Source organism: Hydra vulgaris, chromosome 07, assembly GCF_038396675.1.
Source record: "Hydra vulgaris chromosome 07, alternate assembly HydraT2T_AEP".
Lineage (NCBI taxonomy): Eukaryota > Metazoa > Cnidaria > Hydrozoa > Anthoathecata > Hydridae > Hydra > Hydra vulgaris.
Window position 1 is genome coordinate 22851213 of NC_088926.1, and position 11991 is coordinate 22863203.

The following is an 11991-nucleotide window of genomic DNA, read 5'->3' on the forward strand; positions in this document are numbered from 1 at the left end:
GCTGTATTTTCGAGACTTGTCAACTCAAACAAGCAATCTCCGTACACACCACCAACTATAAGATTGTTAGCTTGATTGAAAACTCGCCTGACGAATTGACGACTACCTTTTGTCCTCTACCTTTATTAGCAAGATTAGATATAATAAGATTAAGAAAAGAAATTAATTACTATTTTATATATATATAAATGGTATATGGTTTTAAATACAACTGAATGGCCTTTTTAATTGAGACCTCAATCAATCAAATAATAAAACTTTGTATCAACAAAATATCCAATCAAATTGAACCCTCGTAGCAAAGATAATGATAAATAATAGAATAGACCTAGAATTTATCTTTTAACATTGTGTACAATTAAAGTTGATAAATGAATCTTATGAACCTTTATTCTTAATAATATCTTAGATCATCCTCTGTTATACTCTTAACTAAATAATAGACTAATACATTTCTTAAATAATAATCATGAAGCAAATATTTCAAAACAACAATAAAATGCAACTATTACAAAAACAATTATAATAAGGAATAATAATTTGTATTTAACGATCGACAAACGATTCAAAAGTTACATTTAGTTTTAGATAAATCCTAACGTCTCCTAAAACGACTCTTACGTAAAACAACAATGAGCCCACGGAGAATATGGAAAGATTGTGGAATCCCGAAGAATATTTTGAAATCTGATGTCCATGGTAGAGACTAAAAGACAAAATTAAAGTAGCGATATATAGAATGAGTTGTGATCAATTAATTAGCTAAGTGAGTTTATTATTTGTTAATGAGAATTTTCTTTAAAGGAAATTCTCATTAAATATTTTTCTTAAATTGTTAAAATTTTCTTAAACTGATTAAAATAAAAAAGTTTCAAGAGATAAAAGTGTAAATAAGAGATATAAAAATGTAGTAAACATATAAAAATGAAGTAAAACCTAAAACTTTATTTGTTTATTAAAAGACTTAAAGTGTCTTAAATATCCTATAATAGCGAGTTATTTGTTTTCGTCTTTTTAGGGTTCTAAATAAGCATCTACAATTGAACACTAAACCTAAAATGATGAAATTAAAAGCAATTTCTATAGAAAAGACATAGGTGATTAGCAATTTGAAAATAGAATCATAAAGATTTACTTCAAAATCCTAAAACTTTGTAGCAAGCATTTAAGTAGCAAACTTGCAGTGGGCCTTTGTAGTTTCACTGTTCATTGGTTCACGTAGGTTTTGCTCATCGGTTACTTAGTGGGCCAAAAGTGGCAATTACTATAAATGGCCCGGCAATAAATTTCCAACATGTGATTTTTGGAGAAGTAATATTTTTTTTTGTATGTTGTAATATATTTCTAGTACTGACCGTATCATTTTGCTGTTGCTAATGAGATTCTATAAAGATAGTTTAACAACTATGCATTTTAATCTCGGAATTTTCGCCTTTGTTATAAATATCAGTTCGGTCTTGCATTTTTATCAGAAGCTTTAAATTTAAACACATAGTATCAACCCACTAACAAAAATAGCTAATTGCTGTAGTCTTACTGATGTTACATAAATAAGCAAGCATTATAAAAGTAACGTTATATTTTAATTTTATTTAAGTCAACAATATTTGATCGTGTAATACTAACTTGTTACAAAATTTTTTTTCATATTCACTTAACTAATCCATCATTACTAACAAAATTTTATATATTAACCTTATTAGCATTTTTTAATATTTTTTTTCATCATCTCAATTGGGAATGGAGCACATATGTTCTCGTTTCCAAAATACTAATGTAAATCTTTTACATATTACACTTATACTATCCATCATAAAATCTTATAAATCTTTATTTTAATGACCAAAAACGTATTAAGCATGTATAGCAAAAAAAACATATGCTTTACAATCATTAAGTTATGTTAAATAGTTGTGCAGTAATTAGAGTATAAATGTCAAATGTTTAACGAAAAAAATATAAATTTTTCAATCATTAAACTATGTTATATAAACCCTACGTGTTTAGCTAACCTTTTTTGCCTTCTTTTTTTTCTGTTAAACCCCGCATATTTAAAAGATGATCAACCCCCTATCCACTTCCGATTTATATATTTCGTTTTTGGCGAACAAAAAATTTATAAAAAAAGAAACAGGTATTTAGTACTTAGGTACTTAGAGCTACACTTAATTAAAAATATTTGCCTTTGACTACCTAAAAAAAGCAGTATACATAAAATAACACATTGTGAATTATCTGCTCCTGTTTATTTTTTGTTTAGAACTGGCATTTGCATAGAAAAAGCATGTAGAAAGTTGACTGAATAATATAAAAGCGGGTTTCTAAATTAAGTTTCTAATATGCAAGTTATATGTATATATATATATATATATATATATATATATATATATATAAAATATATATATATATATATATATATATATAAATATATATATATATATATATATAAATATATATATATATATATATATATATTTATATATACATATATATATATATATATATATATATATATATATATATATATATATATATATATATATATATATATATATATATATATATAGATAGATAGATAGATAGATAGATAAACAAATGTATATTTATATACATAAATATAAATATATATACATAGATCATTTTTAAAATAACACGATGGTGTTATTTTAAAAATAATATATGTATATATATTTATTAAAATAAATAAATATACATATATATATAATAAATATATATATTTACATATATATATAATAAATAAATATATGTAAATATATATATTTATTATATATATATTTATATATATAATTAATATATATACATATATATATTTGAATATATAGATAGACAGACAGATAGATAGATAGATAGATAGATAAACAAGTGTATATTTATATACATAAATATAAATATATATACATATATCATTTTTAAAATAACACGATGGTGTTATTTTAAAAATAATATATGTATATATATTTATTAAAATATATATATATATATATATATATATATATATATATATATATATATATATATATATATATATATATATATATATATGTATATATATATATATATATATGTAAATAAACTGACAGTAAAATTAAACAGTTTATAGTATAATGTAAAGTTTGTTTATTAAGAAAGAGACTTTTTCATTTAATGTGGAGGGCTTCTTTTACCTTTAGTTTGCGTATGGTTGGGGCATTATCCAAAATCTTAAAAGAATCACAGCTACCAATTCTCCGATACAACTGGCATTACAGCCAGTACAAGAAAATTTATAGACAACACGAGATGTAAGCAGTTTAGGAAGTGACTCTTTTAAACAAAAACAATCTTGTATTTTATTAGTAGTGAAAATTAGTTTTGTTAGAAGATCCTTGCAATATTTATGAACAATTTTAGAAATTTTCTTTTTAGAGTAATTAGAGTACATTTTAATGTATGGAAGGTTAAAGTATCTTATATTTAATCTATTAACAATGTTAGACACAGATGGGTTCATTTTCTTATCATTTTAGGATTTAATTTCATAGTCAATAATTATTTGTGGGAATTTATTATTTTGTAAAACTAATGATAGAATTTTAATATCTTTATCAAAACCAACCCAAGAATTATTAATTTTAAATGTATGATCAATCAAACAACGAACAAGTCGAAGTTTGTAGCTCGAGGGAATAAAAGTAAAAAAATTTTGTAAAAGACCTGTATACGTTTTATTGTGATAAACTGAAGTCGAAAACGAATTGGATTTTTTAACAAGTACATCTAAAAAAGCAATCTGGTTATCTTGTTCTTTTTCCATAGTAAATTTCAGATATTTATGTTGTTTATTGAGGTGTTTGAAAAACTCTTGAGCTTCGTATTCAGAATTAAAAATTGCAATTATGTCATTCACATACCGTTTATAAAAAAATGGTGCTGTAAAGGAGCAGTTATTGACCCATGTCTGTTCATGATATCCTACGAAAATATTAGCTAAGAAGAAGTATTTGATGGAAGTCTTTACAGAGATATATTAACGGACAAAAAGTTATACTTAATGAAGGAATATATTTATTACAAAATAACTTGGTAAATAACCAATCAAAATAACCTAAACAAAAAATAAAAAAAAACAATATATATATATATATAAATAAACTGACAGTAAAATAAAATAGATAAGTTAATATAGGGTTGCCAGATGTCCCGGTTTTACGAAGGAGAACTAAGTAAAAAAATTATTTTTACATATTTGGCGCAGAATTCTCCTTCGTAAAATCGGGACATCTGGCAACCCTAGTTAATAGTATAATGTAAAGTTTGTTTATTTAGTGAGGAAATTTCCCATTTAATGTGAAGGGCTTCTTTTATCTTTAATTTGTATTTGGTTGGGGCATTATCCAAAATCTTAAAAGAGTCACAGCTAGCCAAGTTTTAGCATTTAAGAGATAAATAAAAGTGTTTAAATATATGAGATTGTTTATCACTTTTAAGGTGCTCATTGAATCTAGTTGCCAAGTGTCTGGAGGTTTCTCCGATACAACTAGCATTACAGCCAGTACAAGAAAATTTATAGACAACATGAGATCTAAGCAGTTTAGGAAGTGACTCTTTTAAGCAAAAACAATCTTGTATTTTATTAGTAGTAAAATTAAGTTTTATTAGAACATCCTTGCAATATTTATGAACAATTTTTCAAATTTTCCTTTTAGTGTAATTAGATTTTATAATATTTTATTCAGAGTTTTTTATTATTGTAAAATAATCTTTTGAAAATGTAAATAAATTTAACAAAACATGTCAAGAATAAAAAACATCGTGTTATTTTTAAAAAAACATACTTATTTTATGCTATTATGACGTTCAACAATTATATATATATATATATATATATATATATATATATATATATATATATATATATATATATATATATATATATATATGTATATATATATATATATGTATACCTATATACATTGTTATGAGTTATTAGTTAATTGATCAATATAACTTTAACATAATTGACTTGACTATATTTTCAGCAATGTATTGCCAACATGCATTTATTTTGGATATTAATATTAAATATTTCTCTTTTAAAATTGCAAAATATCTGAGAAAGTATTTCTAACAGATACTTCAGGTTTCAACGCTCAATTAATGCAATGGTATAAAGAACCGTCCAATATTATTAGTAGTTGCGCTGGTTCATGGGACTTTTCAAAGTCTTTTTGGGAAACATATTGTGGCTCAATAAATAGTTCTTAGAATTGTTTACTCAGGTCTTCTAGATATAACTTAACTACGTTAAAAGATGTAAACACAATTTTTGTTAGTCTGGAGCTCCAAAACACCCACTGCATAGAATCTGTTTGAAATTGTAATTCATTTATAGAGTTAGCAGTACACTGTGGAGCACTAGATTAAAAAGTACCTATTAGTTAATATTCTCAAGCAAATCGTTGATTTATAGCTTCACGTTCAATGTTAATACAGGCTTGCTCAAGTTTTGATCGGTTTAGTCTTTGTAAACTCTAGATCCCATTTTTCTTTTGTATCTGCAAACCATTATGGTAGAACCAGTTATGATAGCATAAAGTATACGCAAAAAGGTGTATAACAACAGCTTTAACCAACCATCAACATCGTTTCTATAACAAATATATATCAACTCTTTTTCAATATATTACTACACTTTGGGGTTAAATATTAATGGAAAACAAATTTAATCATTTTCAAACATAAGCTTCTACAATGACATTTAGGTTCGAGTAGCCCCAATTTTGAACTTCAAACATAATTACAATTTTTTTATCAAAATGATAAAAATAAAAGACAATTATGTTTGCTACATTTTGTAACAACTGATAGTTCTTTTAGGAAATGTTGTCAAATAAAGTTTTTACTTTTTTTGTTATGACTGGACAGACAAAAGTTTCAAACTAACTTTTTACCATAATTGTAGCTTTTTTTCTTTTCTTTACATCTTTACTTCCAACAAGGCTGCAAGCAAAATGACTTAAAGGATTGCGAATTATATGAATTAGGAAAGCAAAATGAAGGAAGAAAATTTCAAAGGACTGATGTTCGAGGCAAAAAAACAAGACGAGTAAAAGTTTTTAGAGCACTTAAGAACAGTCACAGAAAAAAGATGAGGCTTAATTGAATGACAAATAACGCGAGAATAAATTTTAGTAGATGGAACAAGAGACGCTAGCTCTTCAGAGCAGTGCCCATTATAGCTTTGGTAGAAAAAAAAAAGAAAAGCAACATTACGACAATGTGATAATGGTTGGAGGTTGACTGCAAGAGCAGGTCCAACTATGTTTAGAATACGTTTTTGCACCTTGTCTGAGAGAATGCACAACATTAGAAGAACCACCCCAGATATGGCAACAGTATTCCATACAAGGTCGAATTTAAGATTTCTAGAGATAGAGAATAGAATCCAAAGTAAGAAAGTGACAAGCTTGATGAAGAGATACAACCTTAGCAGATGCTAATTTTGCAACTGATTTGATATATGGTTTTTAAGAAAGATTGGAAGTAAGAGTTAATCCTAGAAGATGAAGAGTAGATAACTCATCGAGTACATCACCGTTCATAAAAATTGGAAGATCTAAATTATTGCAATAACGATTAGCTGGAAAAAATTGAGTTTTATCTGAATTATAGTTTACCAGCCACTGTGATCACCATACTGTTGCAGAAGTGAGATCCTTTTCATGCTCAAATGCCCCCTCTATGCAATCAGAGTGTGTTGGCTTCGTATCATGACAAGAAAAAATGGTAGTATCATTAGCGAACAATGCCACCTTAAATGTCATAATATCTGGATTTTTGTTAATGTAAATTAAAAAAGAGTATTGGGCCAAGGAATGAACCTTGAAGAACCTCTCAAGATACATAATAAGAAGAAGAGTGCTATCCATCGAGGCCAACATTTATACTACAATTGGAAAGGAAAGATTCAATAATCTTAAAGATTTTACCAGATACACCGTAAGAAGAATTCTTATGGAAAAGACCAGCATGCTAAACTTTATCAAAAGCTTTAGAAATGTCAAGAGCAATGATCTTAACCTCTCCACCTTTATCTAACACACGATAAAACCTATTGGTTATTACTGTTAGCAATTCAGCTGTAGAACGATAAGATCGAAATCCATATTGATAATCAAAAAGTAAGTCATTAGATTCCAGATAAGAGATTAAATATTTGTTAATTAAAGATTCAAAAACCTTGCTTATGATAGGAAGAGAACTAATTGGATGGTAGTTAGAGAGGTCGGATCACTCTCCAGAATTTTTGAAAACAAGGATAGCAGATACCGCTTTCCAGCAGGCTGGAAAACAAGACTCCAATAAGCACTTGTTGAATAGTTTTGAGAGTATAGACGATAGCTCCGTAGACTTTTCTGCAAGACTATAACAGGAATGTTGTTCGGGCTACAAACTGTAGAAGACTCTATGCAGGAAATTATTTTAGATACAGAAACTGGAGTGATACGAATGTCAAGCAATCGATCAACCTGTTTGATGGCTAAATCAAGTAGAAGGCAACTAGTGGAATCAAGAGATAATATTGATGAAAAGTTGTTTGCAAAGAAATCATTTTTGTTTTTAGGTGAAGTGACAAAGTCTGAACCATACAAGAGAGGTGGAATTAAAGATTTGCCCTAATTATTGATATTATTAAAGATTCTCCAGAAGTCACGAGAGCCTATTTTTTGAGATGAGATGCAAGACTTCATGACCTGAGAATAGCAGGTTTTGGCGTAAGTAACCTTTTTTCAATAGTTTTTAGCAGTAATAAACAGACGTCTGTTTTCTGGAGATTTGTTTTGCTGATAGATACGGAAGTAATGGTTTTGATAGGCAATTGCAGCTGCACAATGTGAGGAAAACCATGGAGAAGAGTAAGACTTGACCTGGTTTTGTCGAGAGGGAATATAAGATTCCATTTCAGCCTGGATCCATGAAGTTAAGTAAGAAGCATATTTGTCAACAAAAAGATGAATGGTTTTAACGCAAAGATTTCCATCACGAAAAAAATCACGGAAAGAGCCCCAATCAGCTTTAAGATAGTTGTAAAAGGTAAGATGATAGTGGTGATTTAGATGATTAAGAAGGTTGAGATAATTGTTTAAGAGAGATCAAACTGCAATTAGAAGTACCTAAGGGTGAAGGTGGAGAAACTGAGCACTAACTAGGATCAGAAACAAGACATAAGTCGAGTAGAGAAGGTAAATGATTTGGATTGTCTGGAAAGCGCGTTGGAAAGTTGACTATTTGAGTTAGGGGTTAAGAAAGGCAAAAGTTGGGGGCTATTTTGCCTCCAGAGTCACTAACACTAGTGCCAAGCCATTCAGTGTGATGAGCATTAAAGTTACAAACAACATCAAAACTATCTGATGGATAAAGAGAAAGGGCTTGGTTAATATGACCAGAAATAGCATCAAAAAGATTGCAGTCTTGAGATGTAGGAGAGCAATATAGAACAAAGTGAAAGGGCGATAAGTTGAAGTGGTGCTACACTAAAGTACATAAAAGAATAGTCTGAGGATTCAAACATGGTTTTCCTACAAATGAGTAAATTCTTGTGAATGGAAATGCCAAGACCAAGCATGTAGCTATTGGAGTCTTTACGAATTAAAGGAAGATAACCTTCAACACTAAAATCACACGATGAGACAGCTGAACTCAAATTAGTCTCGCAAAAAGCGTTCTGATAAACTTTGCAAGAGATAAGAATAAACAGAAGAAAGTTACTTCAAAGACCACAAATATTAGTAAATGATAGGTTTAAAGAGCTTGGTAATGAAAACTGTTTTTTTTGTTTTATAGTTTGTGTTACTTTGCTAATTTTTAAATTTGTAAAAGTATTTGACTCAAAGCATAAATAGTACTTAGTACTATCATTACTATTATTAAACTATAAGACTTAACAAAGAGCTCAAAATTGGGCCTTGGCAAGCAACCAAAAGTACAAACAGGGACATCATCATGCGCAACATGGCACTGTTAATACTTTTAGCTATTAATTGGATCAGTCTCTCTGAGAGCTACCACAGACAATAAAACTGAGTATTAGAGCTGCACCCTCATTAGGAGATAATAGAATAAGTTGCCTAGTCACAAAAAAAAGAGACAAAAAAATCCCATGGATTGAGTCAAGAAGATCCAGCATTCAACATCCTAAACCGGAAACAATATAATATAAACACATCTGCGCCAGCCTAACAGATGAAGAATGGGTGTCAGGCTGGCTAATGGGTGTCAGGATGCCTAATTTTTTTAAACTTTTTGCTTTGTTTTTAAATATTAAATAATTAAGTTTTATATTACATTTTTTATAATCAATTAACATAAACAAATTGCTATCTTTTCTCGACATTAATATAAATGAGTTAAAATATCTTAATATTTTTTTCATTGTTTTTTAAAATTGCAACTTTGCAAATACTTTTTACTTTTAAAAAATTATTAACTAACAAAAAATATTACTTGTTGCAAAAAACGAATACACAAGTTAATTACTTCATGAGCGCTTTTTTTTGTGACGAAAAAAGATTTAAGTTTTCATTTATAAAAAGAATATATATACCATTGTATTTTCACTTTTCTTAACCCTTTAAGCGGCACCTTTTTTTTTAGCCGTACATCCAAATGCGCGGGTTATTTTGAATAAAACTCAACTTTTTACTAATTCAAATTTAATATGAAAATAATGTATAAAAATATCATTTACAACACAGAATTAGTGAGAAAACATGTTATTAATACTAAAAAATATATATTTTAACACTAGTAGTATTTTTTTGAATGATAGAGTTGGAAACATGGTGCAGCACACAACCCTACATCACAAAGGGTGCACTCATAACGAGAATCTTTTCTTTTCCCCTTTTTTCTGCATACAACACACCTCCGTTGAGGTGCAGTTTTACATTCTGTTTCCGGAACATATGATGGAAAATGACGATGCACTAATCGCATTGGATTTCCATCAAGACTTAGTCTCCCACCCTGTCCGGATGTTACTATGTCATAACCATAAAAAGAAACTAAAGCACTAACAAGCTGCATTCTGAATTCTAAAGCCTTTAGTTTACCTCCTAACATTTTGTGAATGACTTGTGCATTAAATATGGAAAGATTAATCAGATGAAAATAAAACTTCTTATACCACTTTTTCACCCTTTTTCGACACAAGCATAGGAGGTGGTCATTTGATCACTAAGATCAACACCACCCATGTTGCTGTTGTAAATGTGGATAACAGTTGGTACTTCTTTCCTTGCACCTTTACGTAAGACAATTTCTAAAGTATCAGGTATGCAGGTGGTTATCATGTAAACATCACGTTTATCCTTCCAATGCATTACCATGAATTGATATCCTTGCTCGTATGCAACACACCTTTCATTTGATTTCAATTTTGCATTAATAACATCTTTTGGTAGATACTTTCTGTAGCTTCGTAATGTTCCCACAACATCAGTCTTTCTTTGAACAAGATAATCACAAATTTCCAATGAGGTATACCAATTGTCAAGGTATATACACGGTCCAACATCTAACAGTTCTTCAGATAATGACATTACTACATCGGTGGCCTGATATTTGTATTGTTGAGAAGTTTCTGTGCCAGCACCAAGGTATATAATTTGATTCCAGACATATCCTGTTTTCCCACATGCCAATGCAAACGTCTTAATACCGAAGCGTGCACTTTTTGATCGTATCGATTGTTTAAACGACAGCCTTCCCTTCCACAAAAGTAATGATTCATCTATGGATATATCACGTCCTGGTAGTAACATAATTTTCCAGCGGTTAACAATGTACTCCTGAATGTATTTAATTTTTATATCCTTTGTATAACTTTTGTCCACAAAACTAGAAATATCTACAAAATGAAGAAATCTCTCTAGCAATAATAATTTGTTTTGCGATAGTATACTTTTAAAGCCTGGTGTTTCAAACAGTTTGCTTTTTGTATAGTACATTCGCAATTTGGGCTTTCGAATAATACCACAGTAGATTATCACTGCAAAATGAAGGCGTATGTCACGAGATGTAAATATAGCTCCACTATTGATAAATTTAAATATACGAGAGCTTCTTTGAAATACTTTACCTCCTGTCATTTGGTTAAAGTATATGTTAGTTTGTTCAGCAATGTACTCACAAAGTTCGTTTGTAATAATATATTCAAATAATTCAAGAGGGTCAGAGTTTTTTATATCTCCATTGACTTTTTCTTCAGAAATAAAATTAAATCGTCTCATTCCTTCTTTAGGAGGTTCCTTTTGCCAATTTAAATTCTCATAGCAACTAACTTTCTTCTTCTTTAGAGCTGGAACTACTTTTATATTCTTGATATTTTGCTCAATTGATGGAATATTCTTAAAATTATCGTCACTGTAATCACTCAGATATAATTCTTCATCCGTTTCTGATTCGATTAAAAATTCTATTTCACTGTCAGATAAAGATTCTGTCAACGAAGAAAGATCTGAGTCTTCTTCCAAGACAAAATTTACAGCGTCTTGAACAGAAATTGATCGTCGTTTATTTACCATATTTTTTTTTTATTTCTAAACGAAATTTGTGTTTATTAGTTCCGTAGAACATTTGAGAATAGTAAAATCGTGGTTTGAAGGGTGTATGACTAATTTTAAGGTGTTACAAACTCTATAAGTAACACCTTATACCAGTGCGTATTATTACGGCGGTGCTCCTTAACTCCTAAAATGGTCCTCCGTATTATTACGGCGTTTTGTCTTAAAGGGTTAAGAAAAAAGTAAAGAAAATGACGGTTTAGAATAAACTTGCAAAGAACCGTGTTTTTACGGATTCAATCAGTTTGTATAGTAATATTCTTTCAGAGTTCAAATTTTTTTATTTGTTTTCTACAAAAAAGTTTTTTAAAAACAGAAATATAATTTTTTTATTCACATAAATATAAGGCATTTTACATTAAAAAGA

The 11991-nt window shown here is 28.8% G+C and overlaps 1 protein-coding gene across 1 annotated transcript; it reads right to left on the reverse strand.

Moving 5' to 3' along the window:
* Positions 1-10193: 10193 nt before the first annotated feature.
* On the reverse strand, positions 10194-11585 carry LOC136082631 (piggyBac transposable element-derived protein 4-like). Its single transcript, XM_065802045.1, has one exon. The coding sequence runs from the start codon at positions 11583-11585 to the stop codon at positions 10194-10196; it is 1392 nt and encodes a 463-aa protein (XP_065658117.1).
* Between the last annotated feature and the right edge of the window lie 406 nt (positions 11586-11991).

Bases quoted from the DNA above. Each gene is read 5' to 3' on its own strand.
- LOC136082631 (XM_065802045.1), bottom strand. From the start codon at position 11,585: ATGGTAAATAAACGACGATCAATTTCTGTTCAAGACGCTGTAAATTTT.